Source organism: Sminthopsis crassicaudata, chromosome 3 (genome assembly GCF_048593235.1).
Source record: "Sminthopsis crassicaudata isolate SCR6 chromosome 3, ASM4859323v1, whole genome shotgun sequence".
Lineage (NCBI taxonomy): Eukaryota > Metazoa > Chordata > Mammalia > Dasyuromorphia > Dasyuridae > Sminthopsis > Sminthopsis crassicaudata.
Genome location: NC_133619.1, coordinates 248,824,033 through 248,851,192, shown reverse-complemented (window position 1 = coordinate 248,851,192; position 27,160 = coordinate 248,824,033). Strand labels below are relative to the sequence as shown.

Below are 27,160 nucleotides of genomic sequence, written 5' to 3'. Positions count from 1 at the left end.
ATTTAAAGAGGAGGAAGCTGAGGCACAGAGGTTTAATAACTTGCCCAATGTCACATGGCAAGTTGCAGAACTTGGAAAAGGCTTCTTGACTTTAAAAAAGTTGATTACCTTGCTGAAATGAATTAACCACCTTACTAGACAGGAAAAAAAATTATAAATTATTGCTATGACAACAAATTTTTATACAATATACTCTAAAAATTTAAACATTTTAAAGTATTCAGAGGAGGTGTTTTCTCCTACTATACAAAAGAATGATCTGAGATGTCACCCAAACTGCCAGAGCTAAAAGGCCAAAATATGCCCTTTCAAAGAGGTCAGCTAAGTGTTACTGGACTTAGCTACATTCGTTAGAAAGCACCAATTCCTAATGAAATAACATTTAGCCTCTACTGAATAATGATATTTTATGTGCCTATTTTAATGCCATATAGCAAGTTGGTAACTGGATTCTGGAAGGCCAGGACAGCAAAGTACAAGTTCTGGCAAGTCTTAACATGCCTTCCTTATGCTAAAATGGCCTGAAGTAAACGAGTAATATTTCTGTATCTCATGGGCTAGTCTAGATCACTACATTATGGACTCAAAACCAAGAGTTAAGCCACCAGGTTATTAAAAGATTTTTTTTCTCGGTACCTATTAAGGCAGAATTGTGTACTCTGTGATAGAGATCACCAATAAAATCAAGATTCCTTGAAATTCTGAAGTATGGAGATTATTATTAAGAATAAAAATCAAAATACTTCCAAAAATTAACTTAAAATTACTACTTAGTCAAAACTAAAAAGGCTTACACTTTGGTTTAAAAATATTTATTACACAAATGTACATTTCATGGTTTTAAAGAATGTACTGTGAGTGGAGTCAACATGAAATTGTAAATATTTCCAAAAATCCACAAAAACTTTACATTTTAAAGATATCTACAATTAAAATTTATTTACACTTTTTACAAGAAATCTCAACCACTGTACCAATACTGCTGACAGCTAATAGTCACATTTTTTTTATTTCACTCTATACTTATAGAAAGAGCACAGTGTGTGAGTGAAGTTCCATCCCAGTGCTAACGACAATCCGTAGAGTAGAATGAGAGGTGCAAATGGATACAAAAGAATTACCGTATTTTTCAAAAACGGCAGCGCTGGAAAGCAAGGAACAAATCCAGATGAATTTTTTAAAAAGTGAACAAAATATTCATTCCTAATTACAAATCTCAAAAGCTAGTTTGGATTGTACAGAACAATCAATACTTTGCTAAAAACTAGATGAAAAGAAGATTCCAGATCATGAATAAGAAAAATGCAAATTAAAAATGTGAGTTTCTACCTTACACTCCTTATATTGACAAAGATGATAAAAAAGGAAAATAGTCATCATTGGAGGAGCTGTTGGAGGTCTAGCACAGTGAATGTACTGTTAGTATAGCCGTGTATTGGACTAGCCATTTTGGTAAAGTAGTTTCAAAGTACAATCAAAATGTCATTAAATAGTACAAGCTCTTTGGTCCAGAAATACCACAAACAAATCTAAGAAAGGAAAGGCCTGTTATGCACAAAAAATGTTTATAGCAATATTTTTATTGGTAGTAAATAATCATAAAACAAAGTGAATACCCTATAATCAGGGAATGGCTGGATATATTATGGTATATGAAAGACTCAAGAGCTCTGTTGAATGCAATAATCTGTCATGAGTCCAGAAGATTAAAGAAACATGCTTCTTCAAGCAAGGTGACTTACTGTAGATGTACCTGACACATACATTTTCAGGAATGAGCAATGTGTATTCATCATCCACAAGTTTTGCTGAACTATACACTTAATTTCAAGGGCAGGGTTTTATTCTGAAGGAGAAAGCTATGGGGATATGGATGATGGGATATAGAGATAGTGATGCAAAACCAGACATTAATATTTTAAAACACCAAGAAAATAACAGAAAAAATTATAGAAGGGGGCTAATAATAGTAAGGGGGGAGGGGAGGGAAGATCAGCACTACTTGCTAAATTTCATACTTTTATATAAAAAGTTTCCTGGCTTGACAATGATGACTCCCCTGTCCCCTAAGGTAGTGAGTCTGTCCCCTCAGGGTATAAGGACATCTGCCCTGGTCATCAGATCTGCCATTGAATCCTTAGAACTTTCAGATATTTTTGCCCACCTGGAAGCATAAGTCCTCTTATGAATTAAGGCTTCTAATTACACAAGAGCTTCTTGAATTCAAGGATTATCTTTTTTTGATTTTCCTTAGCATTTTGCAGTGCTTATTTTTGTCCATAAAGTAAGAACTGCCCTAATGTATGTTCTAACAGCAATTAGAGATTAAGAGGAAGTTAAAGGTAAGAAAATTTTTTTTCAGAAGTTATTAAATTAAATCTAAAACATACTAAGCTAGTTCAGAAATTACAAAACATATTGCTATGCAGCTTTATAAATAAATACTCTAAAGGTACCAAAAAATGGAAATATTTCAAAAATCCAATTTGTTAAGCATCATGCCTAAGTGTGAAGGGAGGCAGGTTGATTCTCCAAAAGCTCCCATAGCTTGTGAATCATAACACACTTGAAGGAGTCGCAAATCAGCCTTTACTAATGCAGATGTTGCTGGCAAATTGGGAATGAAATACATGTGAGGCAAGAGGGAAAAGGAGAGAGGTCAGATAATGCAACTGCCTCTTAGTCTCTTTGTATCTTTATCCTCCTCTCACATGATGGGATCTATTCTGCTGATTAGCCACTAGCAGGTGGCTCCTATAACACCAATTGTGGTTAGTTAAAAAAAGCAGAGACACCCCTCCAAAAAAATTTGAGGTCAAGATTAGAACACTAACTCAAATTCTAACAATGCCTAGTTACAGAAGGACCATTTTTAAGACTAAATATGTATCAAAGCTTCAAATCTAGCATTACTTGTAGCATGACAACATTAGAAACTTTACTCACTAAGTCAGAATTGACATAAGGATGCTCCTTTCTACCACTGTTAATTGACAAAGTTCTAAAAATGCTATTTGATACCACCAAGATAAATTAAAGGTATAAAGAAACAAATTATTTCTGTTTCCTGACATAATAGTTTGCCCAATCAGGAAGGAAACCAATTCAGATAACTAACAGTTTTGCTGAAGTAGCAAGATATGTAATAAATGCTCCCAAACAAATTCTACCAATTTTTCTCTTGGTGTTCCTAATATAGAAAGTTTACAATGATCGAAGAAAGGTAACATCCCTCCCCACACCCCCCTCCTTCCCTCCCCCAAAATTTCTTTGCCTCTCAGGTTTTGGCAAAAAATAAAAACTCTAAACACATAGAATATTAGTAAAATGATTAGTAATTTTATCTCCCAAAATAAAACACAACTCTATTTTAGGGTTTTTCCTTCCTTTTTTTTTTTTTTGGCATCCCAAGATGAACTTAAAGGGACTTATGATTCTTAAGGAATTATTTACTGAGTATCTGTTGAATTAAGAAATACAGAAGTAATAGAAGGGAATCCCAAACAGCTGAAATATGTGTGGTTTCAGATAATTGAAGAATTAGGTGAGAAAAAGATTGTAAGTAAAATTATTGCAAGTAGTCTGTAAAGCAATGACTGTGGGAAAATAATAAACAAATTACATAATTTGTTTCCTACTTTCAAACATCAGATACTTTTACATAAATTTCAATATATGGTTATACTTACCACTGTATCCTAGGAATGTTACATAGATATAATAACCAACAGCAATTAACCATAATGTATTTCCAACAAAGTAGCCGATAAATGTATCTGTCATGATAACATCTGTGAAAAAAAGAAAAAAAAAAAACTTTACTATTATGTACAATGAAGATGAAAGTACAATTTTGAAATTGATTTGCTACTTACAGTTAATGAAAAAAAGCTGGATAAAATGTAAAATGACTAGTAGTGGATAGAAAGCATTCAAATGAACATCAAAGGCATATCCCCATTCTACATCATAGTCCCTGCTCTGTCGCTTCACTAAGTACTTGTTAGAGATAAACCTAATGGAAAATAAATACAAAAGAATAAATTAGGCAATGAAAATATGAAAGTATTTCATACAGTAATAAGTGATATAAATATTCCTATGTCATAGTAACCATAGTATAATAAAGATAGACTATACAGTAATATTTCTATAGTAAAACATTCATTACTAAAACATTTATTAAATGCATGCTGTGTGAAATGCAAATGAAATTTTGAGCTACAAATTCCATTTTATCCCTTTATATAAATTCTAGTAATTTACAGTAATATGTTTAACAAATTCAAAGAAATCCCTCCTCTGAAAAACTTTTCAATTTTATTATGAAAATGTGAAAACTCACTTCCTCTGTTTCAATGAAAATTTCAGAAGAATAGAGCTAACTAGAAGACATACAGGAAGACAATAGTCTTGCTATCAAGATCACAGAATCAGTACTCTCAAAATGAAGTGCTGCCTACTCTTAATTATTACATTACCTTCCTTATGTGATGACTGAAGATGGGAAAGACTGGAAACTACCAATTAGTAGGGTCCAGAAAGAGTTTAGAGAAAAGGTGGTAAGGTCCTAAATTTAGGTAATTGTCTAGTGAATATAAAAGTGTTAATGGAAAAAAAAGTTGTGAAAACAAGTAGCACAAAGACTAGCAATTTATTAATTATAGAGAGAAAAGGCAGTAACTAAACATAAAATGTAGACCATGTTTTTCACACCAAATACATGATAAATTGTTAAATAAACAAAGAATAAAAGGCAATTACAAAAGACAAAATGGCTAATTCTGATTAGACTTAAGCTAAAAGTTCTTTTTGCACAAAATTATATGAGAAGAATAATAAAGGAAATAGTAGAATGGGGGGAAATATATAGAGACCAAAACCCAGTAATCAGACAAGTGGTCTGACGACATGAAGTTTTCAAAAAAACTGAAAACTATTTGCTACTTATATAGAAGAATGCTACAAGTCACAAATAATAAAAAGAAATGCAAATCAAAATAACTCTAATGTTTCATCTCATACCCAACAAATTGGCAAAAATGGAAAAAACAAAAACAAAAACACCCAGAAAGTAGGAATAAGTCATGTTGGAGAGACTGCTGGTGGACATAAGAAATGGAACTAATAAAATCATACTGAAAACCAAGAATCATAGCAAATTAAGTTACTAAAATGTCCATTCCTTTGACTCAAGGAGTTGCCAGTGGTAGACTTATACCTCAACAATTGTGAAAGACAAGATATTTAAAGCAACACTTTTTACGATAGCAAAGAACTAAACATGAAAATGTACACAGGGAAATGTCTCAATTGTGGTACATGAATTTACAGTGTTGTAAAGAACATGATGAATACACAAATAGAAAGACATATGAAAAGATGCAAAGTCAAATATATAGAACAAGGAAAACATTTCTATTGATGTAGAAAGGAAAACAAAATAAATGAAACTCATTGTTGTGAATTTACAATATTGAATCAACCCCAAAGATAAAGACACTTCCCCAGATACAATAACAGCAAAAATAAACTTAAAAGAGAAAAAGAGAGAAACTACTTTTCTAAAGATAACATGGACTATGAAGTGATTTCAATATTTTATACATATTCACTAATTGATGTACATTCTAACTACGAAGAAAAAGCTAAATGAACTACAAGGAGAAATAAACAAAACTACAATAGTGAGGGACTTCCATTTACCATTATCATTATATAAAAAAAAAAAAAGGCAAAACCCCACCCCCAAAAAAACAAAAAACCCTAAGCCCTTGAATAAAATTTTAGAAAATTCAGATACAACACACACCTGACAATTATTGAAAAAAAAAAAAAAAAAAAAAAAAAAGGAGTATATATTTCTCAGGTGTTCATGGCACTCTTACAAAAATTATATGCTCAGAAAGAAATCTCAAAAACAAATAGATCTATTTTTGCTTTTCTCCTACCATGGTTTTTTCCTTTTATTTTGTTTTTTTTTTTTCCCCAACAAACAACTAATGTGGAAACATGATTGCCCGTGTGTGATCTCTATCAGAATGACAGCCCTCTTAGGGAAGGAGAGAGGAAAAAACATTTGGAACTCAAAATCTTATTAAAAATGAATACTGGAGACTTAAAAAAAGAAAAAAAAATGCAGAGAAAAGTCACTAGTTTTAAGAAAGAAAGCTAGAAAACCTTCTTGTACAAGGCAAAATGTAGGGTACAGGAAACATTCTTGTTGGCTTGCACATCTCCATACTGGCTGCTTGGTCTACCCTCACACTCCCCCTCACCTTGGGTCCTTCTTGAGAGCGTATAAAAGAATATCACAAAAACCCAAGCAGGAAAGACTATTCAAAAGGCAATGAAGACCAGCAGTGTCAAAAGCTGCAAAAAGGAGTTGGAGAAATGCTTAGAAAAAGCAAATCTACTTAGAAACTAAGATCTTTCATAATTTTGGAGAAAGAAGTTTTGAGGTCAGACTCATGAAGGAAGTACAGGCAGTAAGAGATGATTGTTTTTAGAAACTGGCTAAGGAAAGGCAGAATTAAGTTCCCTGAGGACAGGAATGGTTACTTTTTTTCTTTGTATTTCTACTTTTTAAGACAATGTATCTTTCAAGACAGAATTTATCAAAATCATTTGGTACTAATTAAGAAAGAGTGGTCGGATCAGTGGAATAGGTTAGGTACACAAGACACAATAGCCAATGACTATAGTAATCTACTGTTTGATAAACCCATAGACACCAGTTTATCGGATAAGAACTTATTCTCTGACAAAAATTGCTGGGGAAACTGGACAAGAGTATGGCAGAAATTAGGCATAGAACCAAATCTCATACCCTGTAATGAGAAGGTCAAAATGGATTCATGATTTAGACATAAAAAGTGATACTATAGGCAAATTAGGAAAGCAAAGAATAGTTTACCTGTCAGATCTTTGGAGAAAGGGGAAATTTATGACCAAACAAAAAATAAAGAACATTATTAAATGCAAAATGGATCATTTTGATTACAATAAATTAAAGTTTTTGCACAAATAAAACCAATGCAGCCAAGATTAGAAGGGAAGCAGAAAGCTGGGAAACAATTATTACAGCCAGTGTTTCTGAAAAAAGGCCTCATTTCTAAAATACATAGAGAATTAACTCAAATTTGTAAGAATATAAGCCATTCAACAGCAAGATTATATTATAATCAGTTTTGATGGACATGATGCTCCTTCAATAATGAGATGATTCAAGCCAGATCCAATGAGCTTGTGATGAAGAGTCATTTACAACCAGAGAAAGGATGAACTGAGTGTGGATCACAACATAGAATTTTCACTCTTTTTGGTCTGTATGCTTGCATTTTGTTTTCTTTCTCATTTTTTCCCTTTTTGATTTGATTTTTTTCTTGTGCAACATATTTGTGGAATTATGTATAGAAGAATTGTACATGTTTAACATATTGGATTACTTGCTGTCCAGAGGAAGGGATGGGGAGAAGGGAGAGAAAAAAATTTGGAAAACAATTAAAAAAAAAAAAAAAAAAAAAAAAAAAAAAAAGAATATGGGGCAGCTAGGTATTGTAGTAGATAGAGCACCAGCCCTGAAGTCAGGAGGACCTGAGTTCAAATCTGACATCAGACACTTAACACTTCTTAGATGTGTGACCCTGGGCAAGTCACTTAACCCCAACTGTCTCAGGGAGAAAAAAACCAAGCCATTTCCCAGTTGACAGTCAAATGATATGAAGACAGTTTTCAATTGAATAAATTAAAGCTACTTATAGTAATATGAAAAATGCTCTAAAACACTACTGATTATAGAGAAATGCAAATTAAAACAACTCTGAGGTACCAACTCATGCTTATTAGATTAAGATAACAGGAAAAGAAAATGATAAATCTTGTAGGGGATATGGGGAAACTAGGATACTAATACATTGTTGGCAGAGTTCTGAACTAATCCAACCATGCCTAAAGGGCTATAAAACTGTGCATTCCCTTTGACCCAGCAGTGTCACTATTGGTTCTGTATCTCAAAGAGATCATAAAAGAGCGAAAAGGACCCACTTGTGCAAAAATGTTTGTAGCAGTCCTTTTTATGGTGGCAAGGAATTGGTAAATGAATGAATGCCCATCAACTGTGGAATGGCTGAATATAAAGGAATATTTTTTGTTCTATAAAAAATGATGCGCAGACTGATTTCACAAAAGCCTGGAAAGACTTACATGAACTGAGGTTGAGTGAAGTGAGCAGAACCAGGAGCAACAAGATTATATGATGATCAACAATGACAGTCTTAGTTCTTCTCAGCAATATACTGATCCAAGACAGTTCCAACAGACTTGAAATGGAAAATGCCATCTGCATCCAGGGAGAGAACTATGGAGACTGAATGTGGATTGAAGCATACTTATTTTCATCTTCATTTTTATTTGTCTGCTTTTTTTTTCTTGTGGTTTTTCTCTTTTGTTTTGATTTTTCTTTCACAACAGAACTAATGTGGAATTATGTTTTAAATGAATCTACCTGTATAAGCTACATCAGATAGCTTGCTGTTTTGGAGAGGGAGAGAGAAAAGAAAATCTGAAACTCAAAATCTTATAAAAATAAATGTTGATAGCTATCTTTACAAGTAATTAAAAAATAAGCTATTGAATTAAAAAAAAAAATGTTCCTCTGTTTGAAAATAACAAAAACCAAACTGCATACCCTTTTATCCAGCACTGCCACTACTACATCTGTAACCCAAAGAAATCATAAATAAAGGGAAAATGACCCACATATGCAAAAATGTTTGAAGCATCTCTTTTTTTGTGGTGGCAAGGAACTGGAAAATAAGTGGATATTTATCAATTGGAAAATGGCTGAATTAAGCTGTGATATTTGAATGTAATGGCATATTATTGTTCTATAAGAAATGATAAGCAGGCTGATTTCAGAAAAGCCTGGAAAGACTTACATGAACTGATGCTGAGTGAAATGAGCAGAATCAAGAGAACATTGTACACAGTAACAGCGAGTTATATAATCATCAACTATGACAGACTTATTCTTCTCAGTAATACACACTTCCAAGACCTTGGGATGGAAAATATCATCTGCATCCAGAGAAAAAACTATGCAGATTGAAGCATACTATTTTCACCTATGTTTTGTTGTTTTTTTTTTCCTTTCTCATGGTTTTTCCTTTTTGTTTTGATTTTTTCTTTCACAACATAATATGGAAATATGTTTAAAATGACTGTACATGTATAAACTATCTCAGATTGCTTGCTCCCTGGGAGAGGGAGAAAAAAATTTAGAACCCCAAATCTTACAAAGTAAAAGCTGAAACTTTACATGTAACTAGAAAAAATAAAATACTATTAAGTGGAGAGGAAAGGCTTTTATCAAATAAACAGAATTGAAGGGGAGGGTGTAGTATAGTTTGAAGGCATGACAGAGATATATGGCTTATTTTTACTAATATTCTTAAGAAAAAAATCTGTCACTTCTTGATACATTCCCCTAGTCTCACTGAAATCTCCCATTTAACAGAGAAAAATCAATCAAATAACACTAATACCACAGCTTTCCTATCTCATACCTCTTTGTGATGAAAAGGTATATTTTATTCTATTTTCTGGGATCTGGAATTAACCCGAGATTATCAGCCTCTTTGTATTGTTTTCATGTCCAATTCTGTTATAATTTTCTATCTCGATTTCCTTAATTCTGTTTTGTTTCACTCTAAGTACGTAGGTATTACACTGGGTAAGAGCACTGTATCTGATCTCAGGAAGAACCAAGCTCAACCCTTCTTAACTGTGTGATCCTGAGCAACTGAACTTAACCTCTGTTTAATTCGATTTCTTCAAGTATAAAAATAGCACCCACCTTACAAGTTATTCTGAGAATAAAATATTTGCAAGGTGCTTTAGCATAGCATCTGGTAAACAGCAGGTCATTAATAAACATTTATTCCCTTCCTTCTATATCACTCTCCATGTTTTCCCTTGTTTTTCTATATTTACCTAATATTTATTATTTCATATGGCAAAACAATATTCTAATATATTTATGTGCTATATTTCCCAAATAATGGCACATGCTTTGCTTGCCTTTTTTTTTTTTTGATTGTTTAAAAAGAATCCTGCTATGAACATTTCATCATCTATGAATTCTTTATCTTTGACTTCCTTGGGATAAATAAAAGAATGAAAAGGCATTTCTTACAAGTTTACTAAGTGCTAAGCAATATAAATGAGACCAGCTCATGAGATGGTTGATTAAAAGAGTATGAACAGATTTTTTTGAATAATTCCTAATTATTTTCCAACTCATATTCTATTAACAGCATGACTACTGTGTCTGTCTCCCTGTGTATCCTTCAATATTTATTATTTCCATCTTTTATCATTTTTAAAGTCTGATTTTTTTTAACCAATCAAGGTTTTTCTATTCAATTAATTCTGTAACATAAAAGGCTTTTAAATTTTTATGTGACTGATAATGATAATGTTTAGCTTTTAATGATGACATCTATCTCTTAAGAAATAACAAGAGACCACTTTTTATTCTCCTTTATTTAAATATCACCTTTTTATATTTAGAATATACATTCACTTGGGGCTTATTATGATATATCATGTAAGATGCTAGTCCAAATCAAATTTATGACAATTTGCTTTCTCCTCATCTCTAGTAGTTCTTATCAAATGGGAACAGAAGATTTCTTCTGGTGATTGATACTCATGAGTTTAATCAAATATGAGCTACTGTATTCAGCTGTTTTTGTATCTTGCTTATCTGAGTTTTGCTGATAGACTTTTCTACATTTTCTTTTCAGTACCAAGTAGTTTTGATGAATACTACATCCATCATTCCTACCTTTCTTTGTTCATTAGATTCTTTGCTTTTTCTTCCTCTAGATAATTTTATTTTTATCCTATTTATAAAGTAAGCCCTTTAAAAGCTGATATAGTAAATAATTTTTTTTTTTTTTTTTTTTTGCTGAAACAGTTGGGATTAAGTGACTTGCCCAGGGTCACACAGCAAGGAAATATTAAGTGTCTGAGACCAGATTTGAACTCAGGTCCCCCTGACTTCAGGGCTGGCGCTCTATCCACTGAGCCATTTAGGTGCTTCAATACAGTAAATAAATCTTTAATTAGTTCAGATCATCATCATTATCATTAAATTGCTAGGATCTAATCTAAATGTCAATTTGTTTAAGTCTTCTTTATTTCTGTATTTCATAGCTATTGTAATTTTAATTTTTAAAAAATCTTTTTCTTTTGTGAGGTAATTGGGGTTGGGATTAAGTGACTTGCCCAGGGTCACACAGCTAGGATTTGAAGTCTTCCTGACTCAAGGGCCAGTCTTCTATATACAGAGCCATCTAGCTGCCTAGTGGCTACTGTAATTTAACCTATAAAGACACACAACTGACACACTGAAATTGTTAATCCACTTGACAGTTATTTTGAAAAATATTTCTTTTACTCTTCTACAATTTAGTAACATGCAGAACATATAGTAACAGATAAAAAGATGAATGTGATTTACTTTTATAACTACTTTAGTAGAGCTATTTCCATTAATTTCCTCCCCCCTCCCCACCTTGCCACCAATTCTACAATTCATTAAAGTAAGGTTCTTAACCTTGTGTCATAATCTATCTTTGGCAATCTGGCGAACACCATCTCAGAAATGTTTTAAAGGCAAGAAATAAAATACATGATACAAAGAAAACAATTATACTGAAATGTATTTATTTATCAAAATATTTTTAAAATAAGTTAAAAAACCTACATTAACAACATCTATATTAGGGGAAATAACATTTAACCAGAATATAAATTACTGCTTATGCAAATAAGAGAAACAAAATGCAAACCCATCTTTATCTGCCAACTCTATATGTACATATTTATCTTTCTTGATATAGTTATATATATCACGTATACACAACTGCATTTATGTACACAGGTATATGTATATGAACATGTGTTTATAATTATGTATATGTATGTCTCTCTGTGTGTTGTGTCTATCTTTTGTTTCAGGAGGACTGTAGGGAAACAACTACTAGGTAATACAAAAAAGATTCAGAACTTTCACAAATATCTCAATAAAATCAGTAAAACTACTCATAAACTATTTCCACCCAGGCCAAAAGTACCCATGTAGCCTGAATCCTTCAGGAATCCAGAAGACGACAATCCAGGATAGTCAAAAACAATAGGTAAAGTAGATCAATAGCAACTGGAATGAGTGGATGGATGGGTTGAAGGGCTAGAAATTGAAGCCCAATGGCAAGAGGACTCTGGCAAATGACAAGATGAGGTGATCCATGGTAAGGATTCACCAGAAAAGGGCCTGTTCTAAAAACATGACAGTAATGGGGAAGGAGCCTAAGGCATAAAACAGTGTGGAGTTCTATGGCAAAGAGGGACACCATGCCTGTGAAAGCAGCCACAACAACCCTGAAGCCCAGAAGTAGGAAAGAAGCCCCAGGAAAAGTCTAATATAAGGAGTGATCTAGTACCCCTGGGGCAAGAGAGAGGACAAAGAACACCCCAATCTGATAGCAGCCTCAAAATCCCTTGAAGAAGAGACTTAGTTAGGACCCAGGAAAGCTTGCCCATTCCAGAAGAAAGCCTGACCCAGTAAGAGATTATCTTAGCCCTCAACACACTGCAACGCTAACAAGAGCAAATTAAGGAAAAAGCAAATGTTAAGAGGAAATAGTCCGACTAAAACTTCTGAACAAAGTAAATATTCTGACCATAACAACTACAAAAAAATCTGGAAAAAATGATCCAAAAGATACAAAATATAAAAGCTAGAGAGAAACAAAGACATAGAAAACTGATACCTTTGAAGAAATGGTAAAAAACCTTATTCAAGAAAGGAATGGTCAGATAATGAGAATGAGCCAAAAAGAAATCAACTTACTGGTAAAAGAAATGTTAAATTGAATTTAAAAAATAAATATATCTAATTTAAATGCATTTAATAAACTTGAATTTAAAATATTTTAAAAGAAATATTAAAATGAGAAACAAATCAAGTAGACACAGTCTTAAGAATTATTAAACCATCTGAAAATCATGACCAAAGAAAAAAACCTAAATACCATATTTCAAAAAAATGTAAAAACTGCCCAGAACTCTTAGAATCTGAGGCAAAATGGGGGGGAAAAAAAAGAATCAATATAGGTCATTTCCAGAAACCCCCAAATAAAAACTCAATAATATAACCAAAATCCCTCCTACATTAAAAGAAAAAAAAAAAAAACAAACTTTAAAGTAGCACCTCCTCTCAAATTAAGTGACAAGAAGCCACTCACAGGCATATTGTCTCACAAAAAGTAATATATGGTATAGTGCAGAAGACTGTCTCCTCTCAAAAGGTAGGAAAATAAAGTTGCTTTAGAATTATTATCTATGGCACTCTCAGATGTTTTCTACAATTTTCTTTTTGTGTTCAATTTTTATTATGCTCAGATTCTGAACTAGGAGATATTTCAAATCTTTAGGATCACTGCTTTACTAAAAAGAAAAAACAAAAAAAACCAAAAAACCTTCTTGTATTTATTATTTCATTTAAATCTGCACATCTTATTTTTACACAAAAGCCATTATAAGGAACCTGAATTCAATCCACCAAAAATAGAGGGAAAAGAATATAGAGGTAAATAAGATTTTTTGAGTCAAGGTGTCTTTGAGTTCCTTTTCAATAAGACACCTGAAATCACTTGAGAGCTACTTCTTGTACCCTCTAAACATAATTGATAGTATCTTGTTATATATAAATTGGTACACTGGTTTAAAAGTTATTTCTTGGTGAATATCTTTTATTTTCTGTTTGTTTGAGGTCTATGAAGCAACCATTTATTGTATCTAGTTATTTCCTTTACAAATTTCTATAATGGAACCTTCCCCAATTTTGTGAGCAATTCTTTGGGTCAGTCATGGAATAAGACAAGTAACTGCTTTTATCCTAGGTGCTTTGCAGAAATTAGTTAATGTACCATTGAAGGGCTACAGAGCTTTCCTTCTAGGATTCTTTCTAGCATGCCATGACACTAAACCTAAGTATCTAGGGATTCTCCTACCACCTTTTTCATTTACTCTGGCTACAAACTTATTCTTTGTCATTTTTGTTTTGATGTTTCTAGTGCAATAATTCTGGCAGACAAAAACACACCATCCAATCCAACTGAATGAACATTTATCAAGCACCTACTATACTCCATGCTAAGTGCTAGAGTTTATAATCTAAAAGGGGAGACACACAAAAAAGGAATCAAGAGGGGGGAGTACTAAGGGACAATCTATGCAGGGTTATCTTTTACTAGAGCTGAAATTAGGCAAAGCATTGGACGAAAAGTAAAGTGAGCTAAGAGACTAGTTTTTGCCTTCTACAAAGAAAGGCATTAGGAAGTTTGGTACTCCACTGTCCAATCAAAGGGGAAAGGAGGCTGAGAGCAGTGGATGGAATCAATAAAGGCTTGGATCATTAATGGTTTTCTCTAATATAAGCTTAAAAAAGATATTAGGTTTTGTTGTTGTTTTGGGGGGGAGTAGTCAAACAACCTTTCTTGTCAGCATCAGCTCATTTTGAGTTTTAATGCTACTGATGCTCCTCTTATGGGACTTTTCATAGTTAGTACTCAGTTACCTATCATTTCCATTTTCTCCACATGCCTTTTAATCCAAGTTGGTTAATGAGTTCTGTTTCCACAAGGTCTCCTTACATATCATTTTTTCCTCATCAAACATTCTTCTTAGTGTCCTCAAAATTTCACTTTTGAGAGCTTCCAATTTCTTAGGCTAATTCTCTTTAAATTTTTACACTATTGGATTCTACTTCTTTCTCTTGAATCTTTTGAAATCTGCTTGCCTTCCCCCAATCTAGGCCACATGTCAAGCTATATCTGGCTTTACTTTTTTTGTCTCTCATCCATTATAGGATCTAATTGTATTTCTTCCAAAGATTTCTTTCATATCTATCTAATAGTAACCAGTTCTTCCTTGTTAGTGAAAATCAGATCCAGAATAAAATTAGTATTGTTGGTTCCATCATCATCTAAGGAATTATCATTAAGGCAAACTAAAAAATTGCTCTGTATCAGGGAAGAGATTTAAGTCCCTCACTACTATTATCATGCCTCCATGACAGGCTTATGATATTTTCCAAATACTGTATTTCCTTTCTGTTTACACGGTCTTTAGCATATTTTAAATGACAATATCATGTTTTTCACCATGCTTATTATTCCCTTTGACATCTTAATAAATTTCTGCCCCCAACTTTAGCTTTCGAGTTCCTTTTGAATAAGATAATGATTTCCAGTCTTCTTTGGGCATAACTTATTCTATAAGTCATACCTGAATCTTTACATAAGATCTCTACTTTGTCTTGTCCATTTACCCAAATTTAGCACATTTATTTGTAGTCATTTAAAGTCAAGGGGTCTTACTACAGGCTTTTCTTAGATTTTTCTCCCATTATTCTTCTAATACTATAGTTATTCTATATGGCGTCTATCTTAGTGAATATATATGAGAAGTTTATTCTCTTTCTCCACCTAATTTATGCTTTTATTTTTAAGATAGAAGAATTTTTAAAGTTAGATTTTCAAGACTCCAGGAAAATACATTTTTTTTTGGCCCTACTGAATTGTATTACATCCTTGGATGAAGTTCCATCATTCCTATATTGTAAGTGACAGTCCAGAAACCTAAGTCTTATTCTCAATGATCTTTTAAATTAGGGTTATACTCTTCAGATCTGTATTCCCAAGTCCTCACCTACAATTGGCAACAGAGAAAAAACACCATTTGTACTTTTAAAATCTTTGCTTTGTTGCAATTTTTTAAAATCCTTGGTGAAACTTTCTTGATTCATTTTGGCAATATCATTTATGCACCAGTGAATCATCAGAAGTTGTTAGCGTTTATTTACATGGTTTGACAAGTTGGAAATTCCTCTATGCATACCCCAGGATATTATCATCAAGTCAGCAGGAAGCTAAAAACTATCATTTCCTGTTTCTTCCTTCTATTTGAAATGATCTCAACCAAAAGCACTCATGTATCTACAAAATCATTCCTTGGAGGGTAAACAGTTCTTTCTTTTTTGGAAACAGTCTCTTTTCTATAACTTTGCCCTAAGAAACAGTGATCTCTTTTTTTTTTCTTCTAAGGACACTATCCTGTTCTCCAATCCTCTGACACCAGTCATAATTCCTCTCTGCTGCTTACATTTCCTTTTCTTCATTATTTCGATATATATAAGCCTTTTTTTTCATTCTTGTCACTGAGCTAATCATTTTCCAGCGGCAGAAATAAAAATATTTCATACTCAATACAGATCACTTCAAATTTTCTCCTTACCTTCATTTTAGAAGTGACAATCCTCAGTTCTCTCGTCATCTTTGGTAATCAATTCTTAAGTAAATTTTCAACTTAAAAGAGTTGTCCATTTTTTCACCAAGTCCTCCTTCACATTCAGTTTTCCAAATCCTTCCACACTTACTAACCCCATATTTAGTTTCAGGCTTTCTTCACAATTCCAATCCCCCTAAAATCGATTTATCTTCCTAATTCCTTTTCCTCCAACAGCTCAAATCTTTCTCATGGTTTTACTCTCACTTTTGGTTTTTTAAAAAGTATATTTAACAAAAGAGGTTCCAACAGGAGCATTTGAAATAAACTTTGAAGGAAAATGTACTTCCAAGACGCAGATATAAAAAGGAAGTACATTTCAGGGATGTGGGACAACTTGAGTGAGGACAAAGACAGGAGATGGAATGTAGTGTGTGAGGAACAGAAAAAAGGTCAATTTGGTTGGGTTAGTCAACTATTTAAGCTTTATCATTCATATTACACATTCAAGGGTCTTTCTAAATGATTATTTTTATGAATCCGATATACATTATTTTTTCATATTTATAGATGGAGTAACAAATTCAAAGCCAATCACCTAATTCAAACCCATTTTACAATTTAATAACAATAATATTAGGCCAGCTAGAAGACATAGTGGATAGAGCGCTGAACCTGAATTCAAATATGGCCTCAGTCACTTAACACTTACTAGTTATGTGACCCTGAGCAAATCACTTAACCCAAACTATGTCAAAAAACCAAAAACAAAACAAAACAAAAAAAAAAAAAAACCACACCCCCAAAACCACAACAATATTATTATTAATGATTATGATTAACATTTATATAATATGTGCTTACTATACATTAAGCACTTTACAATTATTATTTCATTGGTCCTGACAACAACCATGGAAGGCAGGTAATATTACTCATTCTATTTTACAGATGAGGAAATTGAGATAACAATACAAAGGTATTAATTGGTAAAGTCAAGATATGAACTCAGGTCCTGTTCAAATCTTCCACTTCTCTGTACTACCCATATCAACTTTGTTATTAATAAAAGAACAAATCTGATCACACTGGAAAAAAGTATCAAGGAAATAAAGTATGAACTTAATACTAGCAATATCTTTTTCTGGAAGGCATCTAACAAACAATACAGCATATATAGGTATGGCAAATCAAGAAATGTAGAACAGCATAAACATGATTTGCCTGAGGAAAAGAAAATTTTAAAAAACAAACCTAAATACAAAAATGGATACAAATAGAGATGACAAAGCAAGGCCCTAAGGAATATAAACCCCTAAGCAACCATTATGCCAACGTAAAAATTTTAAACCTGGTGTCTGTGAACTTTTTTGCTATTAAAAAACATTGTGATAACTATGTCAACATAACCGAATTCTTTTATAATAATGCATATTTTATTTTATGCTTTGGAAAATATTCTCAGAAAGGATTCCATAGATTTCATGAGGATGCCAAAAGGCATCCATGGCACATAAAAACTTAAAATTCCTGTTCTAACTATGAGGAAGAATACTTTACATTCCCCATTGTCTTAATATTAAGGATAATACATTTGTCTGATATAAAACAAAAAACGGAATATTTCAGAAAGTAGTAAAAACCTGGGTCTAGGATTATGGCTTTCTATGGTTCACTAACTTGAAAGATGTTTAAGATATACTGAATTGTAAATGGATATGTTAAAAGTTTTTAAAAATTTTTTGCTAAGTTAAATTAAAATTTTTTTTCTAAGTCAAATTAAAATAAAAAATATAAAGATACTAAGTTATCATTAGAATGTTATAAAAATTGGCACTAATGGGGTTGTAGTTGGGGTTGTAAAGAAAAGAGAAGAATGATTCTCATGTTCAAAATGTTTACAATCTTGTGGTTTTGTTCATCATCATTCTTTTTGGGAAAAAAAAAGTTTGACACAACTATTTACTATTGGTCAAAATATCAAGAGAGAAACAATTTTTTTTTTAATATTGGGAGAATTGGAAGCTTAAGAATAAATCTAGAATTCAAACTTACATCTGTTTAAAGACAAATTTTAAAATGAGATATAATGCCAAAGTTTGGGCCCAAAGAGGATATACATGAATGCACCCTCCTGCCCTTTCTCAAAGGCAGGATACTGTGGTATAAAGTTTTCCACGTTACTTAACTATGCTACAATGATCTTTTTCTTCTTTTAAATTCCCTTTTTAAGAGGCAGAATCTGGTACAGGGCAGAAGGGAAGGACATATTGGAAATGTAAGTAGTATAAAAATGAGAGATATTAATAATTTTAGTTCAATAAGAAAGGCAGATACTGGGAATCCTTTCAATAAAATATCATTATGCATTCTTTAAGGCATTAAAAGTTAAAAAGATATATCTTTTTTTTCTTTTTGGCTGAGGCATTTGAGGTTAAATGACTTGCACAGGAAGATGGCGGAGAAGAAACACACGACTCAGTGAACGTCCTCACTCCCTCACAACCAATTAGATAAATTAAGTCTCAAAATTAGCTCAGGACTGATAGATACCACAAGGACTGGAAGCACGACTTACCAGCTGAAGAGAATCTGGAGTTTCAACAGGAAAGGTCAGTTCTCAGGGGAGGAAGAAGAGAGACCAGCACAGACGGTGGGGTAGGGGCACACTGCGCCCATTGCGCTGGGAAAGGCTCTGGGATCAGAGAAGCCACTGAGGTAAAGGAATCTGGCACAGGCTGTTAGCTCTTCTCTGCTAATTATTTAGCAGTTCAGAAGAGAAAGCCAAAATATTTTAAAACTCAGATTAGATTTTCCCCGATCCTGGGGGGTGACTCAGCAAATCTCTTGGCACCAGGGGGTGTGGCCACAGCTACCTCCTGAGAATAGTTAAGAGACTGACAAGTGGGTGGATACGGCCCAAGGCTTAGCTGGAGGGAGTGGAACTCAGCTCCAGGAAGTCCCAGAGAAGCGGAACCTTTGAACTAGGGACCGCGTTTTCTGGCAGACACTTCCAGTTTGAGCGCAGGGGCTTCTCACGTCACCTGCTGCAGACATCCACTCCCCACCCGGACACATAGGCTGGGCTTCGTGCTGTCTTCACTATTCTACGCCCTCGAAGCACAGCAGTGCTAATCACCTCTGAGGCACTTCCAGGGAGGGGGTGGGGAACTCTCTCCCAGAGCTCTCTCTTAGCTCGGGCTCAGGAGCCGCTGCATCCATCCGGTCTGGGAGGAAGCTGGTAAAGAAGTAAATAATTTCCTACCCCAGGGACAGACCCCAAACATTTTTTAAGTATGAGCAAAAAAGCTAGAAAAACTATAGATTCCTTCTATACAGAGAAAGAGCGGGTATCCAACCCCGAGGAAGTTAACAGCAAAGATTCAGAAGATAACAACCTAAAGGGGAACGATTCCTGCCCCCCATCACATAACTCTCTCCTAGAAGAAGCTCTTAAAAAATTGAGGGAGATCGAAGAAAAATGGGGAAAAGAAAGGGAAGTTATGATAGAGAATAACAACGTCCTGAAATTGGAGTTGGAAAAAATAAAGAATTCACAGGAGATGCAGGGAAACAAAATTAGTGAATTAGAAAAGGTTAAAAAAACACAAGAAAGTAGGATTTCTGAATTGGAAAAGATAAAAAAGTCTCAAGAAAATAGAATTTCTGAATTGGAAAAAGAAAATAATTCTCAAAAAAAAAAAATTAGGGAAATGGAAAAAAATTCAATAGAGCAAAATAATTCATTTAAAAACGAAATTGGGCATTTACAAAAAGAACTAAAAACTGTGAAAGAAGAAAATAACTCCTTAAAAGTCAGGATGGAACAAATAGAAATGAATGATTCACAGAGAACCCAAGAATCAGTCAAACAAAACAAAAAAAATGAGAAGCTGGAGAACAACGTCAAATACTTACTGGGAAAATCTATAGACCTGGAAAATAGATCTAGGAGAGATAATCTGCGGATTATTGGACTTCCAGAAAACTATGACCAAAAAAAGAGCCTAGATTCTATTTTACAGGAAATTATCAAAGAGAACTGTCCAGAGATAATAGAAACAGAAGGGAAAGTAGATGTGGAAAGAATTCATCGAACTCCTTCTGAAATAGACCCTAAAAAAAGAACACCACGGAATATTGTGGCTAAGCTGCAGAATTACCACACAAAGGAGAAAATCCTGCAAGCAGCTAGAAAAAAACAATTTAAATACCAAGGTGCCACAATAAGGGTCACCCAAGATCTGGCTGCCTCCACATTAAAAGATAGAAGGGCCTGGAACCTGATATTCCGTAAGGCAAAAGATCAAGGACTGCAACCAAGAATGAACTACCCAGCTAAGTTTAGCATCTTTTTCCATGGAAGAAGATGGTCATTCAATGAAACAGAGGAATTCTATATGTTTCTAAGAAAAAAACCAGACTTAAACAAAAAATTTGATCTACATCCACAAGACTGAAGAGAAACAGAAAAAGGTACACAGAACCCTTGAGAACTGTAACTCTGTTGTGGGTATATAAAAAATACTCAAGGATAATTTGATTTTACTGATATAAAAGAAAAAAAGGGGGGTGTAGTAAAGGGAAGGAGTGATAAAAAGAGGGAAACTACATCCCAGGAAGAGACATAGAAAATACACCATATCTGAGGGAACTTAGTGAGGGGGAGAATCATTGTGTGAATCTTACTCTCATCAGAAGAGGCTCAAAGAGTAAATAATTAACATATTTGTTTTTCAGAGAATTTTCTCTCGCCTCATTAAAAGGGGGGAGAGGAAAAGGGAAAAGGAAAAGGAGAATAAGTGAAGGGACTTGGAGGGAGGGGGGAGGGATCCTAAAAAAAAAAAAAAAAAAAAAAAAAAAGAGGGAGGGTTGCACGTCACAAGGGGGGTCTGTAAATTAAATATCGGGGAGGGGGATCAGGGGGGTCAAGGGAAAAAAGCATAATCTGGGGATAATACGATGGCAGGAAATACAGAATTAGTAATTTTAACTGTAAATGTAAATGGGATGAACGATCCCATCAAACGGAGACGGATAGTAGATTGGATCAAAAAGCAGAACCCTACAATATGTTGCCTACAGGAAACACACTTAAAGCAGGGAGATACATACAGAGTAAAGGTAAAAGGTTGGAACAGAGCCTATTATGCTTCAGGTAAAGCCAAAAAAGCAGGGGTAGCTATCCTTATCTCAGATCAAGCAAAAGCAGAAGTAGATCTCCTTAAAAAAGATAAGGAAGGAAACTATATCCTGCTGAAAGGTAGCATAAATAATGAAGCCATATCAATACTAAACATATATGCACCAAGTGGTATAGCATCTAACTTTCTAAAGGAAAAGTTAAGAGAACTGCAAGAAGAAATAGACAGTAAAACTATAATAGTGGGAGATCTCAACCTTGCACTCTCAGATTTAGACAAATCAAACCACAAAACAAACAAGAAAGAAATTAAAAAAGTAAATAGAACATTAGAAAAACTAGGTATGATAGACCTTTGGAGAAAACTGAATGGCAATAGGAAGGAATATACTTTCTTCTCAGCAGTTCATGGATCCTATACAAAAATTGACCATATACTAGGACATAAAGATCTCAAAATTAAATGTAGGAAGGCAGAAATAATAAATGCCTTCTTCTCAGATCACAATGCAATAAAAGCTACATTCAGTAAAAAGTTAGGGGTAAATAGACCAAAAAGTAATTGGAAACTGAATAATCTCATCTTAAAGAATGACTGGGTGAAAGAGCAAATTATAGAAACAATTAACAATTTCACCCAAGATAATGATAATGATGAGACATCATATCAAAATCTTTGGGTGCAGCTAAAGCGGTAATAAGGGGAAATTTTATATCTTTAGAGGCTTATTTGAAGAAAATTGAGAAAGAGAAGATTAACGAATTGGGCTTACAACTTAAAAGGCTAGAAAAAGACCAAATTATAAACCCCCAACCAAAAATTAAACTCGAAATACAAAAATTAAAAGGAGAAATCAATAAAATTGAAAGTAAAAAAACTATTGAATTAATAAATAAAACCAAGAGTTGGTTTTATGAAAAAGCCAATAAAATAGATAAACCTTTGGTAAATTTGATCAAAAAAAAGAAAGAGGAAAATCAAATTGATAGTCTTACAAATGAAAAGGGGGATCTTTCCACCAATGAAGAGGAAATTAGAGAAATAATAAGGAGTTACTTTGCCCAACTTTATGCCAATAAATTTGATAACTTAAGTGAAATGGATGACTTCCTCCAAAAATATAGGCTCCCTAGATTAACAGAGGAGGAGATAAATTGCTTAAATAGTCCCATTTCAGAAAAAGAAATAGAACAAGCTATTAATCAACTCCCCAGGAAAAAATCCCCAGGGCCAGATGGATTCACATGTGAATTCTACCAAACATTTAAAGAACAATTAGCCCCAATGTTATATAAATTATTTGAAAAAATAGGGGATGAAGGAGTCCTACCAAATTCCTTTTATGACACAGACATGGTACTGATACCTAAACCTGGTAGATCGAAAACTGAGAAAGAAAATTATAGACCAATCTCCTTAATGAATATTGATGCTAAAATCTTAAATAAGATATTAGCAAAAAGACTTCAGAAAATCATCTCCAAGATAATACACTATGATCAAGTAGGATTTATTCCAGGAATGCAGGGCTGGTTTAATATTAGGAAAACTATTAATATAATTGACCATATTAATAATCAAATTAATAAGAACCATATGATCATCTCAATAGATGCAGAAAAAGCATTTGACAAAATCCAACATCCATTCCTACTAAAAACTCTTGAGAGTATAGGAATAAATGGATTATTCCTTAGAATAATCAGGAGTATATATTTAAGACCGTCAGTAAGCATAATATGCAATAGAAATAAACTGCAACCTTTCCCAGTAAGATCAGGAGTGAAACAAGGTTGCCCACTATCACCATTACTATTCAATATAGTACTAGAAACGCTAGCCTCGGCAATAAGAGCCGAGAAAGAGATTCAAGGAATTAGAGTAGGAAATGAGGAAATTAAACTATCACTTTTTGCAGATGACATGATGGTATACTTAGAGAACCCCAAAGACTCTGCTAAAAAGCTACTAGAAATAATTCAAAATTTCAGCAAAGTGGCAGGATACAAAATAAATCCACATAAATCCTCGGCATTTTTATATATCACTAACAAAATGCAACAGCAAGAGATACAAAGAGAAATTCCATTCCAAACAAATGTTGAGAGTATAAAATATTTGGGAATCCATCTACCAAAGAAAAGTCAGGAATTATATGAAAAAAATTACAAAACACTTGCCACAAAAATAAAATCAGATTTAAATAATTGGAAAGACATTCAGTGCTCTTGGATAGGCCGAGCGAATATAATAAAGATGACAATACTCCCCAAACTAATCTATTTATTTAGTGCTATACCAATCAGACTCCCAAGAAACTATTTTAATGACCTAGAAAAAATAACAACAAAATTCATATGGAAGAATAAAAGGTCAAGAATTGCAAGGGAACTAATGAAAAAAAACTCAGAGGAAGGTGGTCTAAGTGTACCTGATCTAAAGCTATATTATATAGCAGCAGTCACCAAAACCATTTGGTATTGGCTAAGAAATAGACCGGTAGATCAGTGGAACAGATTAGATACAAAGGACAAAAAAGGGTACATCTATAGCAATCTAATCTTTGACAAACCCAAAGATTCCAACATTAGGGATAAAAATTCATTATTCGGAAAAAACTGTTGGGAAAACTGGAAATTAGTATGGCAGAAATTAGATATGGATCCACACTTAACACCATATACCAAGATAAGATCAAAATGGGTCCATGATTTAGGCATAAAGAGGGAGATAATAAATAGATTAGAGGAACAGAGGATAATCTACCTCTCAGATTTGTGGAGGAGGAAGGAATTTATGACCAGAGGAGAACTAGAGATCATTATTGATCACAAAATAGAAGATTTTGATTACATCAAACTAAAAAGTTTCTGTACAAATAATACTAATGCAAACAAGATTAGAAGGGAAGTAACAAATTGGGAAAATATTTTTAAAAACAAAGGTTCTGACAAAGGTCTCATTTCCAAAATATATAGAGAACTGACCATAATTTATAAGAAACCGAACCATTCTCCAATTGATAAATGGTCAAAGGATATGAACAGACAATTCTCAGAGGAAGAAATTGAAACTATATCCACTCACATGAAAGAGTGTTCCAAATCACTACTGATCAGAGAAATGCAAATTAAGACCACTCTGAGATACCACTACACACCTGTCAGATTGGCTAAGATGACAGGAACAAATAATGACAAATGTTGGAGGGGATGTGGGGAAATTGGGACACTAATACATTGCTGGTGGAGTTGTGAAAGAATCCAGCCATTCTGGAGAGCAATCTGGAATTATGCCCAAAAAGTTATCAAACTGTGCATACCCTTTGACCCAGCAGCGCTACTACTGGGATTATATCCCAAAGAAATACTAAAGAGCGGAAAGAGACATATATGTGCCAAAATGTTTGTGGCAGCTCTTTTTGTTGTAGCTAGAAACTGGAAGATGAATGGATGTCCATCAGTTGGAGAATGGATGGGTAAATTGTGGTATATGAAAGTTATGGAATATTATTGCTCGGTAAGAAATGACCAGCAGGAGGAATACAGAGAGGCCTGGAGAGACTTAAATCAACTGATGCTGAGTGAAATGAGCAGAACCAGAAGATCACTGTATACTTCAACAACAATACTGTATGAGGATGTATTCTGATGGAAGTGGAAATCTTCAACATAAAGAAGATCCAACTCACTTCCAGTTGATCAATGATGGACAGAGGTAGCTACACCCAGAGAAGAAACACTGGGAGGGGAATGTAAATTGTTAGCACTACAATCTGTCTACCCAGGTTGCATGTACCTTCGGATTCTAATGTTTATTGTGCAACAAGAAAATGATATTCACACACATGTATTGTACTTAGACTATATTGTAACACATGTAAAATGTATGGTATTGCCTGTCGTCGGGGGGAGGGAATAGAGGGAGGGGGGGTAATTTGGAAAAATGAATACAAGGGATAATATTATAAAATATATATATATATAAAATAAAAAAAATAAAATAAAAAAAATTAAAAAAAAAAAAAAAAATGACTTGCACAGGGTCACACAGCCAGGATGTGTTAAGACTCTGAAGCCACATTTAACTCAGGTCCTCCTGATTTCAGGGCTGGTGCTCTATCCACTGTGCCACCTAACTGCCCGTAAGATTTTTCCTTTTCAAACATGTTTCATTAATGATAAAGACTAAGGAAAACAAATTAAGATTGTAGTTGTTATATGTACCCACAATAGATCATCTGCTAAATACCACTGAAAAGATTTCAAGTAAGGAAGGACTAACAAGGAAATTTGTGTAAAATTAGTAATTTCATTTGAATTTCTAATTATTGTTTTGATTCCATTCTTGGCTGGCTTTGACAATAATAGGTCTTACTCTGAATTATTTACTTATGCTGAAAATAGCTGAGATAGTTTAAATGAAATTTTGACTATCCTAATCTACCCTTTTCAATTAATCTTGTGACCTCTGGTTTCAATTTTTATTAGCACCAAACAAATAATTTTAGAGTTTACAGTGGTGCCTAAAAAACCCAAAAAAGTGTGGTACTTACCACATCAGTGTTGATATTAAAAGGCCAACGCCTACACAATCTATAAACACAACCCAAAGGAGAAGCTTTATGGTTTCAAAAAATCCCATATCCAGGACAAATCCAAATCCTATAGTGGACACTGAAAGGAAGATTAAAAATATATGAATTAAACCCTTTGATCTCTGATGGCAGATGATTATCTAAGGCAACAAATCAGTATTTCAATATATTCAGCATTAATTCACCTGGTAGAAAAGCCCACGAAGTCAATAAACAAGAATATATGCTAGAATCACAATGAAATAGCTGCACAAGACCCTTTTATTTAAGTATGTTACACAATATAAATACTACATTTATATTGCAAAATTTTAACTTCTGCTTCATTTGTGTGTAAATTCATAATCTCAATAATTTTTCCATGTTAAATATTACTTATGGTCCATTTTGCTTACTGTAGGATTTCAAAGCAAAAGTCATTGTTCCCTGTCAAACAAGATGACAGTTTACTAAGATGAAACTATATCTTATTTAATTTGAGGGAATGTAGTTGTTTCCTGTGGCAAGATTTTTTGACAGCTCCAGAAATGCTTATTTTTGAAAGTACTCCCAAAGTCAGTTCACAGTTCATATTCAGAGTTTCCATATTAAAGGAACAATATTCATGATCAATCTTCTGAGGTGAAACATTTGACTTGTTATTAAATTTTAATGAACATATTTTAAAATACTTACCACAGAGCCAGATACTCAGCAATACCAAGAATGCAGGATCATCTCTTGCCCACTGATCCTTTGTTTGCTTTCGGTAATGAAAGTTTCTGTAAACTCTTTGTGGGGAAGTGAAAAGATAGAGCATTTGCCAGGCAGCAAACTCAAAGTCCATCTGCCTGAATCGGAAGAGCCTCCGGAGATACTTATAGCGTTTTGCTCCAGCTGTGTGCCTCGCTGCATCCCTGGAATTCAAAGCACCATTCCCCTGTAATCGGGAACTCATTGAAGTGGTTGGCAACATCTTTCTGGAGTTTAAAAAAAAAAAAAAATGTTTTTTAAATTCATCTTATAGAAAACAGCATGATATTAAGTGATGACCAAACTTCTTTTTGCTGGCAGTATGTCTTCT

At 33.5% G+C, this 27,160-nt stretch overlaps 1 protein-coding gene across 4 annotated transcripts in view; it reads right to left on the bottom strand.

Moving 5' to 3' along the window:
* Positions 1-796: 796 nt before the first annotated feature.
* UNC50 (unc-50 inner nuclear membrane RNA binding protein) overlaps positions 797-27,160 on the bottom strand; it is a 29,426-nt gene continuing 3,062 nt past the window's right edge. For all 4 annotated transcript variants that reach the window (XM_074300353.1, XM_074300355.1, XM_074300354.1 and 1 more), the window contains 5 exons: positions 26,773-27,056; positions 26,056-26,176; positions 3,876-4,015; positions 3,690-3,791; positions 797-1,144 (listed from right to left, as the gene is read on the bottom strand). In XM_074300353.1, coding sequence (XP_074156454.1) covers positions 1,008-1,144; positions 3,690-3,791; positions 3,876-4,015; positions 26,056-26,176; positions 26,773-27,056 — 784 coding nt within the window. In that variant the 3' untranslated portion in view covers positions 797-1,007. The remainder of the gene's footprint in view (positions 1,145-3,689; positions 3,792-3,875; positions 4,016-26,055; positions 26,177-26,772; positions 27,057-27,160) is intronic.